The following is a 16,703-nucleotide window of genomic DNA, read 5'->3' as shown; positions in this document are numbered from 1 at the left end:
CTCTAGTATAAACATGGTTGTACGAAAACCTCACTGCAAGCTAGAACCCTTAGCTGAGTAGTTGGCTCCACTTCGAAATCATATTAATTACAATATTGCTAGCATTTGGATCGCATCACCATCTGGACTTGGCTATATTTAAAATGATTCTGCTAAGATAATTATGGCATATCTTTTTGCAACATGTCAAGTATTCTTTCTACTGTTAGAGCAGGAGCTCATGCACTTGGATTATGTAATGTATTCTTTTATTCAACAAGGCTACAGGAGAACAAGTCCGTACACGCAAGCTTATCCTTGCACATCAATATAACATACAGAGCATTGGAGACGTGGAGTTAGTTCCTGTTTCTTCATGTAGTTCGTTCGAATACTAAAAAAGGTGCTGATCGGCTTACCCCAAACGATCTGTCCTCTTTGGATCAATATATATTGTTAGTGTTTGATGCATTTGACAAGAAAAATAAAATAACAGATTATTAACTGAAATATTATCTTTTGGCTAGTTTAGCAGACACCAAAGATAGATTGGCTGTATAATAAGACAGATGAAAACTGAAACTTCGCTCATTTGACTCTTAACTTGCATGAACATGCTTCTATGCGTGTGCATGTATTGTGTGATGCGGCATTACCAGCTTTCACTTCACCGAGCTACAAAATCCCAAACAAGTAGATATATAGAAAATGAAGCAAGCTTTCAATTGTCAATTATTCTAGTTTTTTAAGAGTGAGCAGAAACAAAATAGGTTACTTGTAAATGAAGGCAGCTATTCCAAGGAGTATGCATAAGAGGATGATGTCTATGCAGAAGTTGCGGCTGGATCTCAACTAGAATAAAAAAGAATACAATTAGCTTCTTATGAAATAAGTTTTATGATGATCTCGATCTTAGAGTAATGTTGCGTTATCACCTTAGTTACCGTATCCTTGAGCTTCACATTGGTGCTTTTCAAGTCAGTAGATGCCTTATCAATCTGAATGGTATACCAAATGAATAAAAATGAATCTTCTTCGGTATCAAGACTAGATCAAGGAACGTTGTTCACTAACCTTTGTATCTATTTCATCCACGAGTGGTTCTTGTCGATCAAGTTCCTGTATTGTATGCATCATTAAGATAATTACTACGATATGATCAACATAAGAAAACCAGAAAAGTCATCAAGACAAAAAAAAATGAACCTCATTGATGTCTTGAGCCATGTTCTTGAGTGTATCCAACCCTTCAGCTATGAAATCCAACCCTTGATCCTGCTTCCACAATAGTTAGATTATTGCTATCATTACACACCAAGTGATAACATGCAACAAACAAGACACAAACTTGCCTGCTTCATTCTTCTCATCTTGTACTCTTGTTTAAAATTACCAGACTCTTCAGTTCGCTGGAAATATCCACTATCAACTCTGTCATCTGATACAGTTGAGCAAGTCTTTCTTAACCACAGAGACACTTATAAGTTACAAACTAGCGAGCAAACAATATTGTCTTGGTTCGTTTGCATGTTGCTGCGACCAAATGTTGGTTCGGTTTTGTTGTCACATGTTGCATAAATTTTTAATTTTTTAACCACTCGAACGAAAACTCGTGACTGATAGGGGACACGTAAAGGGACAAGGCCTATTTATATATATATTACCATAGACATTTGTGTCGAGTCTGATGTTAGTGTACGATGTTGAAGCAGTCCAACCATTTATAGGAACAGACCCTTCTGGTACGGACTCAATCTTCTCTCTCAACGACAACACCATGTCATTTCTAGCATCAAACTCTTCCTGTGAGAGCCCTTTAACCTAAAAAAAAAATACATTCTCATAAGATGCAAACACAAGAATCAAAACCATACAACTTGTGAAAAAAGTACGAACCCTTTTGAGAGCAAGCCTCTGTAGTTTCGGAACACCTTCGAGCAAACGAGCTTTCGTTCTTCGTATCTCCGCGTTCATCGCTACAGCTTTCGCTCTGTTCGTCTCAGACGAGAACTCCTCCGTTTTCTAACGTTAACGTTTAACGGTTACGATAAGTTAAAAAGTAGACAAGAAACGTTAACTAGACAACGAACCTGGAGAAGAGTTTCGAGTGCAGATTCGAAGGAGGAGTAGAGACGAGAGAAAGCATCGTCACCCGAGATGTTAGCTTCTTCTCTCTGTTTAACGAGATCGTACTTCTCGTACTTCTTGCAGATTGAGTCAACCCTTGTGATCAAATCAACCACGCCCATCGATCAGCAGAACGCTTTAAGGATATTCTTCTGAAAATCTCTCAGTTTTGAATATGAGCGGAGCAGTTACAGAGTGAATATATCGTGGCTTCTGTATATGAAGAGAGAGCACGAGAGATCTTCTCCTGGCCGTTAGATCTGTTGCAACGTGGACATGTTACGATTCGCTTTTAGTAAGTTAGGATTATTTTCTTTTTTTAAAGTCAACGTGTTTGATTCTGTATTGATGCGATTGGTCAATGTTCATTTGTTCCGAGTAGACTCGGACTGAGCATAAAATCCGTGACCCTAAAACCTGTAAACAATACCGAATAGATTTATGACATAAATATTTAAAACATAAATATGTATTTCAAATATTCAATTTCATATTTATTTAGATATGATATCTACAAATAAATATTTAAATATTAAATAAATACTTAAATACTCTATTATAGAAGTATATATTTTTTATGTTTTACTTTTAAATTTTATTTTGGATAGATCTAAACCAACCCGATATAACTCGAATCCGAACGATATATGGTTACTCCAGATATATCTGAACCGATCTGAAGCCGAAGTGTTATATCCGAATCCGATCCAAAATTTATTAGAATGAGACCTATGAAGAATTACAAAACAAAAACGAAATCTGAAAAAATCGATCCAAACCTAAACGGGCACCCGAACGCCCATACCTAGTTTTGAGTGTTCACCTAGTTCACTTATCAAATGAAATATAAGAGCAACTTTAACCGTTGAACCTTTTCTAGGTTTCTTATAATTTCTAAATTAATATTTTAATTAACTTTTTATTTTGCAATTACTTAAAAAAAAAACCAATCCTAATTAGCCATGTGGAAAGAAGCTACGGACGGAGGTTCTAAGAGCTTCCACGACCATTAGAACCTTATTAAGTATCTAAAAGACATATTATTAATATTTTTATTGCAATTAATTTAGGTAATTTTTAAATTTGAACCAGTATAAAAGAGACACATTGTCTATGGATTTCTTTTAAGGTTCTTAAAACATAAGAGTTTAAGACTTTTTCTAACACTCTTACTACCTTTTTTGTACTTTTGAATTATTTTTAATTTTGAAAATTTATGTTAGAACACTCTAACAATACTTCACTGGAGGTGCTCTACTACTTCATCTTTTTAGAACTTGTATATTTCTCTTTTATGAATTTTTTTATTACAATTTAATGTTTAAATACTCTCTTCCATCCCTGTGATGGAGGTGCTCTAATCATTTGTGGTGGATGTACCAGAAGGGAACACTAAAGATGAGACTTGCTACTTCGTGGAAGCTCTTATACAATGCAATCTCAAATCTTTGTCCAGTGTTTACGAAAGAATGGTTGTTGGGGACAGAACATGAGTTATGGATCGGTACTTAATGTTTTTCCTCAAACTATAACAATATTGGTAAAACAAGATTTATCATGTGGCTTTGTAATTTACTAGAAGTGTAGCTTTACTATGTATTTTTCTAATATCATATATATAAATAAAATATCTCATATTGATATTAAATTCATATTGATCTTCAAGTTTTTTCGATTTAGTCTTCACTTTAAATATTTTAAAGGTTCAATTATATAACAATCTCTGTATACAAAATACATGTTTTGCTATCCACCTTCTCTCCAATATATACTCTTCACAAGATAAACATAAATATGCAATTAGAAATACACCATATTTATCGTGGACAATATATTAAAGATGGACAACCAATTTCCAGAGACATAAGAAATAAGATCATAAAAACTCTACAAGATATTCCTATTTGTTGAACTGAAGTATGCACAATTAGAATTTCACCTCTTATTGTGATATCACATTAAAATATTAAATATCATACACTATTTTCTAATCAATAACCATAAAATAATAGGCCAAGTAAGAAAATGATCATTTTGTGTCATATTATCTCATATTGTTATTTCCCTCTCAAAATTTCAATGTGTTTACTCATAAATATGCACTACAAAATCAATTCAAAAATGTAGTTAGACAACATTAAAATGTTTTTCACAAAGCGTAATAGGCTCACAAACCAAAACATTGTAAAAAAACATAAATTCAGTAGTCTTGATATAACTGATTCAATATATTGTTGAAGTAAAATAAAAGTATAAACATTCAAAAATGACATTATTTATGATTCATGAAATTATCTTATGATAAAAAAATTAGTGTTGCATTGAGCATGTCACTAGATAATGTTTGAAATCATATTTACCAACTGTTATTTTCTAGCATAAATTTCTAAAGATTTTTTTTTTCCGAACACATGCACAGTCTCCAAACTCTTGTTATACTTATTCAAGAGCTTGGGAAACATGCACAGTCTCCCAAGCTCTTTTAATGAAGATGAATACATATTCACCGTCTTCCAGCACAAAAATCTCTATCTGAGCCACAAAGTGTTTTTATTTCCAATATCCCACATTAACATAAATTATTCTTGCAATATCCAACATCAATATAAAAACTGATATAAAACAAACAAATATTGTCCATTACATTATTTTATAGGCTGTCACAATATTTTGCTCCCTGGATAAGATATAATAGTAAAGAGCCTTTCTTCATCAACCAAAACCAAATCAGTCTACTGAAACTGGCTTCATCGCCTCTGCTTCTTTCCTCAGCTCATCAAACAGAATAGACGACAGATATCTCTCTCCAAAGCTCGCATGAATCGTCTGTTCATCACAAACACAAAACACATTCCAAAAGTCCGGTCAAACCATGACACTGATCATAAAAAAAAAGACTCAAGAACAGTTGTTTCTTTGTCTCCTCTCTTACCACAATGAGTTTGCCTTTGTTCTCTGGCATTTTGGCCAGTTTAATTGCTGCCACGGTGTTAGCCCCTGATGATATCCCAACCTACAAGTTATTGTTTCCATAGTCAGCACCAGCAAAACAAACCAGTTATCTCTACAATCTCCAAAAAGAAAACTCACCATGAGACCTTCTTTTAATGCCAATTCTCTAGCCATTTTTATAGCATCCTCACTACTAACCTGCACGTATAACTCAAAACACATAAGCATTTTACAAGTTGATAGAACACAAATACATGGAAGCTTATCAGTAACATTACCTCAAGAACGCTCTCCATAACATCCATATCCAATATATCCGGTTTAAATCCAACCCCATTCCCTGTGATAGCATGTGGACCTAACCCAAAGTTCAAAGCTCTAACCATCAGCAACCGCATATACTAGAATCTTACATTGATTTAGACCACAAGGAATCAAATTAAGAGGATAAACAAATAAAATGCACCTGGCTTGCCACCGTTGAGTATGTTGCTTTCAGCAGGCTCCACTCCATATATCTACCATTAGCAAGACATCAATGATCAAACACATTCTCATTTTGATATTAACAAGATTTCAGTTACCTTGACATTTGGGTTTTTAGATTTAAGGTATTGGCCAACACCAGAGACAGTGCCTCCACTGCCAATTCCCATCACAAAGATATCAACGTTCCCAAGTGTATCTTCCCAAATCTCAGGACCAGTTGTATCATAATGTATCTGCACCAATATTCCAACCATCATTCATCTCTCTATCTCTATAACTCTACATGACCTAGGAATATATCATATATCCAGAACTCTTTTAAGTACCTGAGTGTTTGCTGGATTAGCAAACTGTTGCAACATATGAGCATCAGGAGTACTCTCAAGGAGATCATAAGCTTTCTTAACTGTTCCACCCATTCCTTTGGTTGGATCAGTGAGGACAAGCTCAGCACCAAAGGACCTCATAGTCACTCTCCTCTCCAAACTTGTGTAAGAAGGCATTGTCATTATAATCTTGTACCCTTTCAAAGCCGCCATGAAAGCCATACTTATTCCCATGTTTCCTGAAGTTGGCTCTATCAATGTTGTCTGATAAACATAAACATCACTTCAGTGAGTTAATTATTCACCATTAATTTGAGATTAAGTATATAAAATGTGTTAATCAAAGTTTGTTACATGGTTCAACATCTATACTATTAAAGCAGGATCCTATTGTCATAATTACCTTAGTCTGCCCTTTCTTTCACTAACATTGCATGTTTCATTAAGGGCAATTAAGTAATATTAATAACAAATCTATATTGGGTCATTATTTTTGGATCCAGCTCACATCAAATCTCTCTTGGGCCTGTTGGGCATATTAAAAAATCAGATTCAGTTCTCACTTTTTTTTCCTTTGGACCATTGGGACCAAGTTCAAATAATTTTTTTTCAACTATTCTTAATTATTATTTTTTTCTTTTCTTAATATAATTTAAGCATTCATAAAAATAATTGAATTTTTTTAATGAAAATATAAATCTTTATTAAAAGTATATAATTTTTTAATTAAAATATTAACCCCATGATAAAATTAATTTATCAGAGTTATACCAACTTAATTCATTAAAAAAATAAAGTTTAATTTTTTAAACATAAGTAGTCATTTAAAATAAAATACGATAAATAAATATAAATTTTTTAAGTCTTTTATAAAATAAAACACAAATATATGAAAATGTAACATTTATTAAATATTTGTCAATTGAAAAAAAAAACAAAAATAAACCCGCGTTTTGAAAGCGCGGGTCAAAATCTAGTATATATATTACATCGATTAAGCAAAAGGAAACCAAACCGAATGGTTAACAGTAAACCGGTATCTAATAAAGTATGTCAACAAAAAAAGGATTACTTTTCCAGGAGTGATAAGGTTTTTCTTCTCTGCATCTGCAACCATAGCTAAAGCTGGTCTGGAGTCAACAAAAGCCAAACAAAAGTCAACACTTTTTTGGACTGATTATGTCCTACGATTATGAGTTCACAGTCGTCGTCACCTGTCTTTGACGCTACAAGTAGGCTGAAAATGTTCTTGCTTGGCAGCAATATAAGCTCCACAGCCTTCAGTGACTCTGTTGAGGAACACGAGTGGAGTTCTTCCGATGAGCTACAACACAGACAGATTTGATCAGTCAACATCGGAAGAAGATAAGATTTTCAAGATGCCCATGAAACAAAGTCTTTTTTTTTTCTTTTACCAGAGAAGCATCGCCTTTGGCCTGAGTTGCAGGGAACTCTTTGGGAAGGTTTCTGAGTCTTTCAGCGAAAGAAGAAGATCCGTCGGTGGAGAAGAGCTTCCTCGTGCTTTGGCTGATGCGAGGGATCGTCTCTGTCTTCAGCAACCTCCTCCAAACACTAGCCATTGGTGAAAAACAGAGCAAAACGAAGAGCGAGAGAGAAAGCCACAAGTCTTTGCTTGTTATAAGAGAGAGCAGAGTAGGAGAAGATGAGTGAAAGGTGGAGAAGCAAACCAATCATATAAATGGCTCTGAATCCGAGGAAAAAGACAAATACATTGTATTATCTCCCTCTAGTGGTTAGTGTATAATGCTACTATTTAAATACGATATGTTCGACCAAAAAACATATAAAAATAGCTAGAGACAAAAGTGTAGGCGTTATCATTTACGTTAGGTAATAATACATTTTTTTTCTTTTGCACTGAATTCTTATTGGATGTTAAGATTCACTTCTTATCTTCCATATAGTTTTCAAAAGAGTATTAACATTTTCTTAATACTATCGTAATCATAATTAAATGTACAATTATTATCTTTGACATATTTTCTTACATAGCTGAATTATTAGTATTGTTTTACAGAAAAGTATGAATGAATCGAATGATCCTTGTTTTCCTAAATCTGAATCGCCCTTTGTTTCTTCTTAGTAAAAACTGTAATTATCTTGTAGACTTTTCAATTATTTCAAATAAATGGTAGTGAGTTTTTACAATGTGGAAATGTTAGTTCTTAATAAATTAATTTAGCTGTGTATATTTTACTCATATTATTTTATAATAGTGATTTTTGGGGTTTATTAAATATTTCTGACGTAACATACAATATAAAAATATTTTTCTACAAATGTTTTAATGTATATTATTTCCCTTTTTAATTGTTGACGTGAATGTATACAAACATAAACGACACAACTATTAATTTTTTAAAGGTGGAGAAATCAAACAATCATATAAATGGCTCTGAATCCGAAGGAATAAGGCAAATACATTGTATAAAATCTTCATGGTTAAGTGTATCATGGCACTATTCAAATTCAACCAAATAAAAAGTAGGTAGAAGACAAAAGTGTAGGTGTTATCATTTACGTTAGGTAATAGAATGGTTTTATTTGAACTGAATTCTTATTGGATGTTGTGATTGACTTATGATCTTGTAAATATATCTGAAAAGAACAATAATATTTTCTTAATACAATCCTAATCGGTTGAACCAAAAAAAAAAAGCTATCCTAATCTTAATTATAGGTACATTTATTATATTTTAATAATCGTAATTATAGGTACATTTATTATATTTTGACATATTTTTTGATTTTTTTCTTCTTCCTATTAGATTTAATTATCTGGTAATAGATTTACAATATTTTAAATATATGGTGGTGAGATTTTAAAATAAAATATGGAAGTGTTAAATCTATTAATAATAGCAAACCTGATTAATTTCAAAGGTTGTGAACTTCATTTAAATTGAAAATCATGTGTTTTCAACAATTAAAAGTTGTGTATTTTCATAATGAAAAGTTGCAACTCTTCGTATAAGTATTATTTAAAAAAAAACAACTTTTAATTTGAAAAGATATGACACTTCAAATTTTTTTTTTGAAAATCTATAAATAAGTTATATCCATGCCTTCTGGTCAACTTTTTAGAACACAACACCATGGAAGAAGTTGCAGCCGGAAGGAGACTTTACTTGGGAGAAAACAAACGGTTACATATATGAACCGACACCTATCAACGGTAACCAACTTTGTCACTGGAAATTCTGAACATGATCTTACGACCATGTAGAAGACTACACATGCCCATTCCCTTAGAGAGACTAGACAACGTCATCATCACAAAGCCATCTCCTTTGCCGCCTAATGAAAACCACATCAATACAAGCACCCAAAAAGTGAATGTAGTCACGGCAATATACTTTATTTTCATGATATGACGTGTTAAAATCAGCCAAACCATCATAAAATGGAGACAGAATATATCATATTCTAGAAGAGAATTGACAAAAGAACTTAGAATAAGGATGCAGAATAAAACAGGAACTTCGTTAAAAAAAAACAGGAACATGTAATCGAAAGGGGTAGGGTGCCACCGACACCGGCAGAAACAAAACGGTATGAACGGAAGTTGTAAGGATGGCTTTAAAACTCGCACGTTGGTCTTCAGAGAAATAGACGTCTGTTCTGAAAAAAATGTTTAAAATTTAAAAAAATAGTTATAATATCTTAATAAAATTAGTTAAAAAACACAGTAGTTATGTTAGAACAATCATAACATTTTGTTCTACCTTTTTGAAATAGTACAATAAAATTAATAAATTTTATATGAAATATTTGATTCAAAACTACTCGAATATAAATAATTTGAATAGACTTAAAACTGAATTAAATTAGTAAAAAATGATAGTGTCTATAAATGCTTTTATTTAATCTCAAAATTTTCATACTATTAATTAAATCTGAAACTACAAAAAGATATTAGGTATATACTTTAGTAAATAGTAATAACAATTCAAGTAAATCATATAAAACTGTAGATTAGTCATACCTTACCAAATATGACAATCACAATAACAAAATAGTCTGTAAATTTGGTTTAACTTTGTAACGGATGTATTTAGATTTGTTAAAATAAGAATGATTTTTGACTTTGTAACTGATGTTTCAATCGTTACAAACACATTAGTATTTATCATATTTTACACCATTTAATAAAAATAAATATAATTCTATATATTGGTTTTCAAACTGTAATTAAATAGATCAACATATTAATAAATGCTTTTATTATTGGTTAAATAGAACAATAAAAATGAAATAATGTGTCTTTTCTTTTACAGTTCAACTATGTGTCTTTTTGTTTTGTTCAATTATATTATTACTATTAATAATAGGTAGTAATAATAAAATTACTAAAAGTGTCCAAGCCTGTCTTTTATTCTTATAATAAAATGCATAAGTTTTTAGTTATTTTACTGTAGTTATTTGCTTATTTATATTTGTTATACCTTCAACGAATATAAATAAATGTCAAAAGATGTGTCTTTTTATTTTAAAAATAAAGTTTGTTGAACATTATTACTTGTACTAACGAACCAACACAACTCTGCATTTTCCAATATAAACTGATATTAAACTGATATTTTGTAGTATCAATCAGTTCCATTATAATAGTGTTTAAAAAAAAAACAATTCTATAACGAATTTATGAGACAATATCTTATCATAAATCTAAGGTATATGTACATATGGTTTTCTTATTTTTAGTTTATATATAAAGTTATTGGTTTATATATTAAAAAATATTCATGATAAAAAATTAATTGCAAATGTTTAATTTAATTTAATAATAAGTTTAAAAATTTTTTTGGAAAAATTATTCGGATAGAATACATGATATCCATCCAATTTCTTAAACTTTATTGACTACCAATTGATATGCTAAAAAAATTACACAATATTAACTAATCCGTTCTATCTTAAATCCTACTTGTTAAAATACATATTTACTACTCCATCTGTTTCAAATTAATCTATGTTTTAGAATTTTGTTTTTTGAAAAAGATGTAATTTTTACATTTTCAATGCAATTTTTAATAGGTAATAATGATAAATTGTAAATTTCAAAAAAAGTTAATAATATTTATTAAATTTTAATTGGTTGAAAGTTATGGAAAAAAATTAATAACAAAAAAAAAACTATACATTTAATACTATAATTTAATGTATTTTATTAATAAGTGTGAAAATCCAAACATGTAATATTTGAAACATAGAGAGTATTGTTGTATTTAACAACACACACGGTAGATTGTTAAATGGTTAGATAACTTCAATTATGTTGACAATTTTAATTCACAATTAATATAGTGAATAAAATTACATCTTCTTATTTCATTATAATACCATTATTAAATTCAAAACTTAATATTTTCTTTTATAGAAGATATAAATAATGAAGAAAAAAAGAAAAAAAAAGTATGTATGATATGCAAAAAAGAACATTTTAACAAATAAGATATCTTAAAATTAAAATGTAACTGTGTTTTTGACTACATACATCTTACATGGTTTCAAACAAATAATGATTATCTAACTTGTTGTTATAAGTTACCTTATTAATTTAGTAACTGATTAGATTAAAATGTGTTTGTTTTTAATTAATTTCAAATACCCATTTGTATTCAAAGACATTTATGTTATTTAGATGGACATATTTGTAATTTTGTTACAACCAAATCTGTAAAACAATATATTTTTCGTATTATCAATAAAATAAAACTGTATGCAAAATACTTTTGTAATACATATATTTCCTCAGTATCAATTGTAAACAAGTTTTATAAAAAAAATCTTTTATAAAATATAGCTTATTTTTATATAAAATGAGCTCCCGTGCGATATCGCACGGATTCTTTACCTAGTTATAATAATGTAATTTAGTTGTATATATATATTTTTTTCTTTTTGAGAAATTGTATAGTATATTTTACTCAAATGATTTTAAATAGTGAATTTTGGGTTTAATAAATTATATATTTTCTGAAATAACATAGAAACATCGATGTAAAAAAATAATTTTTTTGCAAGTTTTTTTTTATGTTTATTCTCTAACTCTTTGGTGGAAGCCCCTTTGGTCTAGTGGTTTGACTAAGAGTTCATTAATGCTTCTACATTAGGAGGTCTGAGTTTCGATTCTTGGAGAAGGCGGAATTATGCAAATTAATGGAGAAAAGGCTTACAAGAGATCTACAGCATGGCATAAAGAGTATCTTCAAGCGTGGATTCGATAGGACGGCTCAGGTGATGCAGTTAGACGTGAATCTTAATAAAGCAGATAGAATTGTCGGCCGTAGAATCATCGCGTTAAAAAAATTCAATAACTCTTTACACGCGTATCAGTTACACACAAAAAACGTCAAGAAGAATCACGGATCTTTAATATACAGCAGTTTACAGCCTAGTTATTATCGATGAGGAAGATATGATTTTATTAAAGTTATGAGACAAAATTATAATCGATTGAACCAAAAATGAAAATTAGTTAGCCGATTCTCAATACTTTTCAATTTCAAATTTTTATACCATTGACTATAGATACTACTGTTATAGTGTTATGATTACCAAATAATCTATAAGTATAATTTATGTTTTATTGCTTTTATCTTTCTTATCAACCTTTTATCGCTTTTTTTAATAGTGGTTTCACGTTGAGTGTTAGAAAAAAATGTAAATGTAATATCTGTGGTAAGTGAAGGGATCTTGTCAGATTTCTACACAAACTCGTCATCTTTCACTTTGTGGAATGATGCCATTTAGAGTCAATTGTTGCAAATTTTAACTTCTTTTCTTATCCATGTCTAGGAATCTTCTTGCTTCGTTGTAAAGCATGTGACAACTGGGACCATTCTCCTTGGCGAAGTAGGTGACACTAGTCTACCACGTTTAAAAAAACAATTCGACCTAAAAACCTAAAACTAAAATAACACTGAACCTGACGAATTTTAAAAATGAACCGGCTATCTGAATAGCATTATTCCTGTACCAAAGTCCAGATTGAACCATTATGATTTTAAGAATTAAAACATAAATTTCAAGAATGGTTTATGTTGAACTTTTGAGAAATTCTTCATTGTTTACAAGTTACATTGATTGCATTAAGCAAAGGAGAGGGAACATACGTTCATACAGACACACATTTTACACATATGGAATAACAATAGAAGCAACTTAGGACACGGGATCAGAAACCAGAGGACTTGATGTTTTGTTTTAACTTAGTTTCTGGACTTGAAGGGGATTGCTCTGATGACAATCACATGGTAAAGAGCAGCAAGTGCAGCACCAATGAAGGGTCCAACCCAAAACACCCACTGACATGGCCAAAAAAATTGTCAGAAAAAATGATTGAAACCTAGTTTGGAATGAGATTGGTATATAAATAGTTTGTGGAAAACTCACGTGGTCGTCCCAGGAATGGTCTTTGTTGTAGATGATTGCAGCTCCAAGACTTCTAGCCGGGTTGATGCCTGTGCCAGTGATTGGGATGGTTGCTAAGTGAACCAAGAAAACCGCAAAGCCGATTGGGAGTGGTGCAAGAATCTGCACAAATTGTCACAACAACTCAAGCCCATAAGCAACAATATGTATACTTAAAGCTGTTAAAATGTTCATTCATTTCATATTGTTTACAGCAGCTATGTTCCATTGGATTAGTAACTTACGGGAACATGAGAGTCACGTGCGTTTCTCTTGGCGTCAGTGGCTGAGAAGACTGTGTAAACAAGGACGAAAGTACCGATGATCTCAGCTCCAAGACCACTTCCTTTGGTGTATCCAGGAGCCACAGTGTTGGCTCCTCCTCCTAGAGCCTGGTATTGGTTAGGCTGGAACCCTTTAACCACACCAGCTCCGCATATGGCTCCCAAGCACTGCATCACTATGTAGTACAGAGCTCTGGTGAGCGACAGCTTCCGGGCTAAGAACAGACCAAAAGTGACCGCTGGGTTGATGTGTCCACCTGAGAGTGACAAAAAAAACTCCAAGATTAGGAAAAACGGACACAAAACTAATATATACTTTCTATTTTCCAAAATATAAGATGTTTTAGGTGAAATCACACATTTTATAAATTACTTTTACCTAAAAATATCTTTAAGTATAAATTAAAATCAATTCAACCAGTTATAAAGTATAGTATAAATATAATTGGTTATCCTGTTTTTAATGAAGTTGAAAATTAACTTGAAAACATTTTGTAATTTTAAACATGTTATGTTTTGAAACCGACTGAGTATATATCAAACCGAAGTTAAGTTGGATGACTTACCGGAGATACCGGCGGTGCAGTAGACAAGAGCAAAGATCATACCACCGAAGGCCCAAGCGATACCTTGGATTCCGACGGAAGCACACATGTTCGGTGACCTTTTAACTCCCATGACGGTCAAAACAGTGATGTAGAGAAAGAGGAAAGTAGCTATAAACTCAGCGATACCAGCTCGCCAGAAGGACCATGAAGAAAGCTCACCAGGCTCGAAAAGCGGCGCTGGTGGTGGCTCATTGTAGTCCTTGTCGCTCTGAGCTGAAGTTCCTATTGGTTGTCTCTCCGGGAACTTGTTAGCTCCAACCCTAACGTCTTCTTCCTTGCCTTCCATCTTCGATACGATAGAGAAACTGTAGCTTTGGTTTTTGTTTTCTTCTCTGTTTGTGGTGTGTGATGAATTTTGACAAGTGAAGTGGTTACTCTTATAGTTGGAAGATAATGCAAAGAAATGGCAGAAATAAAATAAAGACCATGACAATATTGACAATAACATTACAAATTTTAATGTTATCTTCAATAGTAATCAATCATCATGTTAATGATAAAACTTAATTATTGGGGTCAGTGATAAATTAAGTGTTTGGACAGAGTTTTGAATGATACGTTCCAGCTATAGAATGTATTTAGAAAATGTATAGATCAATGTCGATTGTTTTAAAAATTATTCCTAGTTGTCACTTAATATTTGCGTAGTTACCAACTGCTACGAGCTTATGAATAAACCATAAATAAATAAACAATATAAATTGTCCAGTTTATATGATCTGGCGCTTGCCAGCGTAAGAACTATTAGGGACAAAGGTTCCACATCGGATGTTAGAAATAATCCTTAGTAATATATAAGATAGATGAGTCGCTCCACTTATTACCAATTGATTTTAGGTTAGAAGTTCATCTAGTTTAACATGGTATCGGAGCCCGATCCACACAGTCCAACCCGATCTATTATCGATCCAGGCCAAAGTCGGCCCATCGATCCTTACCCAAGCATTCCGAAATTGATGTCCAAAGAGCCATCATCTCGAAGAGGCGTATTAGGGAAAAAGATCCCACATCGGATGTTGGAAGGACCCTTAGTAGTATATAAGATAGATGGACCACTTCACTTATTATCAATTGGTTTTAGGTTTGAAAATTCATCTAGCTTGACAGCATTTGAGTATAGCCTCACCATAACATGCCATGCACATACATTATTATCTGTTCATGATCGTCTGATAAGTATTATCAGAAATGGGAATTGTTATCGAACAAGTGAATAAAGATACTTCTACCATTACAGTTAAGTATTGTTGGTTCTCTGCAAAGACTACAATGTAATTTTATTCTGCTATAAAACATAATTCTGATTTATATATAATACTAAGTCTACATATTATGAAAATTTGAGATTTAAAAACATTTTAAAAAATATATCTAGTGGTAGTGTACTATTTGCCAAATAGGAAGGACAAGGTTGTAGAAAACAAAAAAAGGTTAGTGGTTGCTATTAGCTAGATTGTTTGTGAAGCAGGTCACGGCCATTATTGGTTACCATTTTATTTCTCCAAGTTCTTTATCACCATGGCATTTTTACAGTAATTAACCATTCTTATAGAGTTAAACCATACGAAAATTTCCAAAATTAGAAATGTAATGGCTTACTTGCAAAGTAAATTTGTATTAATTCAATTCGAGGTTTGAAGATGCTAGCCTAAGAGAAACTAAGGTAGTGGTTCAGAATTCAAATCGACATTGCCATAGTACAGCCAAATGTTTAACCAAACGTTGAAAAGTTGAAACATTTACCTAAAATCTCTGATCATTAGAAAAAACGACCGACCCATTATACATCGCTAAAAAGGAATGAGTAAAAAATGGTTTTGGACTTTCTGATGGAGAATATAAACTCAATTATTCACAGCCGTCCAGTTAATCGACAAAGACACGTAGCACATTACGTAAAGCCGGCGCCTTACAAATCCAAAACCGACCATTCACCTAATGCCATTTGTCATTTTCCAGTCAATATATTTATTTTAATGATTTTTCTATATTTTGTGGTTTGCTATTCATGATTGCAGATTTGCATTGGCCACCCTAGCCAGCCACCCCCACTTACCCCGTTACGTCGCGGTGTCATTTTTCTAATAAATAAAAAGCGAAAACCACTCAAATTAAAACGAGCTAAGAAAAAAACATAGGCAACCATACGGTAGCTAACAGGAGTAACAGCCTAACAGTCTGATGGACATCCAATTGGTACAATTGAATAAAACTAACGAACATAGTAATATTAACTCAAATTAACTTTTAACTATATATAGTTTTCCTTTTGGTCTTGCGTCACCACAATTTGAAAGAACAAAAAGAAGGAATTTGAAGACATCAGTTGAGCCACCACAACACAGTTCCACAATATATGTTAGCCTTTTAGAGCCTCAAGGACTTCGTTAACAACCAACCAACCCTAATTCTCTATGTCCAGTGTTTATTTTTAGGATTATGGTTTTGCTCAGAGACGGACCTAGAAATTAATTTAAGGAGTGTTAATATTGTAATTATAA

At 32.0% G+C, this 16,703-nt stretch overlaps 3 protein-coding genes across 4 annotated transcripts; all 3 read right to left on the bottom strand.

The window, feature by feature from the left end:
- Positions 1 to 262: 262 nt before the first annotated feature.
- Positions 263 to 2,704, bottom strand: LOC106414564 (syntaxin-73-like). The gene is made up of 9 exons (XM_013855200.3): positions 2,070 to 2,704; positions 1,876 to 2,001; positions 1,644 to 1,800; positions 1,332 to 1,417; positions 1,186 to 1,254; positions 1,054 to 1,098; positions 915 to 977; positions 755 to 831; positions 263 to 654 (listed from the first exon to the last, which is right to left on the bottom strand). The coding sequence occupies exons 1-9, from the start codon at positions 2,226 to 2,228 to the stop codon at positions 642 to 644; spliced, it is 795 nt and encodes a 264-aa protein (XP_013710654.1). The 5' UTR covers positions 2,229 to 2,704; the 3' UTR covers positions 263 to 641.
- A 1,935-nt stretch (positions 2,705 to 4,639) lies between these two features.
- On the bottom strand, positions 4,640 to 7,650 carry LOC106415606 (bifunctional L-3-cyanoalanine synthase/cysteine synthase C1, mitochondrial). The gene is made up of 10 exons (XM_013856359.2): positions 7,289 to 7,650; positions 7,088 to 7,197; positions 6,946 to 7,003; positions 5,874 to 6,137; positions 5,643 to 5,780; positions 5,525 to 5,576; positions 5,337 to 5,416; positions 5,197 to 5,256; positions 5,039 to 5,119; positions 4,640 to 4,932 (listed from the first exon to the last, which is right to left on the bottom strand). The coding sequence occupies exons 1-10, from the start codon at positions 7,451 to 7,453 to the stop codon at positions 4,834 to 4,836; spliced, it is 1,107 nt and encodes a 368-aa protein (XP_013711813.2). The 5' UTR covers positions 7,454 to 7,650; the 3' UTR covers positions 4,640 to 4,833.
- Positions 7,651 to 12,922: 5,272 nt separating this feature from the next.
- Positions 12,923 to 14,803, bottom strand: LOC106415972 (aquaporin PIP1-1). 2 transcript variants are annotated; one of them, XM_013856786.3, is made up of 4 exons: positions 14,161 to 14,803; positions 13,556 to 13,851; positions 13,293 to 13,433; positions 12,923 to 13,204 (listed from the first exon to the last, which is right to left on the bottom strand). In XM_013856786.3, the coding sequence occupies exons 1-4, from the start codon at positions 14,648 to 14,650 to the stop codon at positions 13,109 to 13,111; spliced, it is 1,023 nt and encodes a 340-aa protein (XP_013712240.2). In that variant the 5' UTR covers positions 14,651 to 14,803; the 3' UTR covers positions 12,923 to 13,108. The 2 variants fall into 2 exon arrangements, with proteins under 2 accessions (XP_013712240.2, XP_048597308.1); XM_048741351.1 differs by having other exon boundaries at positions 13,289 to 13,433; positions 14,161 to 14,572.
- Positions 14,804 to 16,703: the final 1,900 nt, after the last annotated feature.

This window comes from Brassica napus, chromosome A9 (assembly GCF_020379485.1).
Source record: "Brassica napus cultivar Da-Ae chromosome A9, Da-Ae, whole genome shotgun sequence".
Lineage (NCBI taxonomy): Eukaryota > Viridiplantae > Streptophyta > Magnoliopsida > Brassicales > Brassicaceae > Brassica > Brassica napus.
This window is presented reverse-complemented; position numbering and strand designations above follow the sequence as displayed.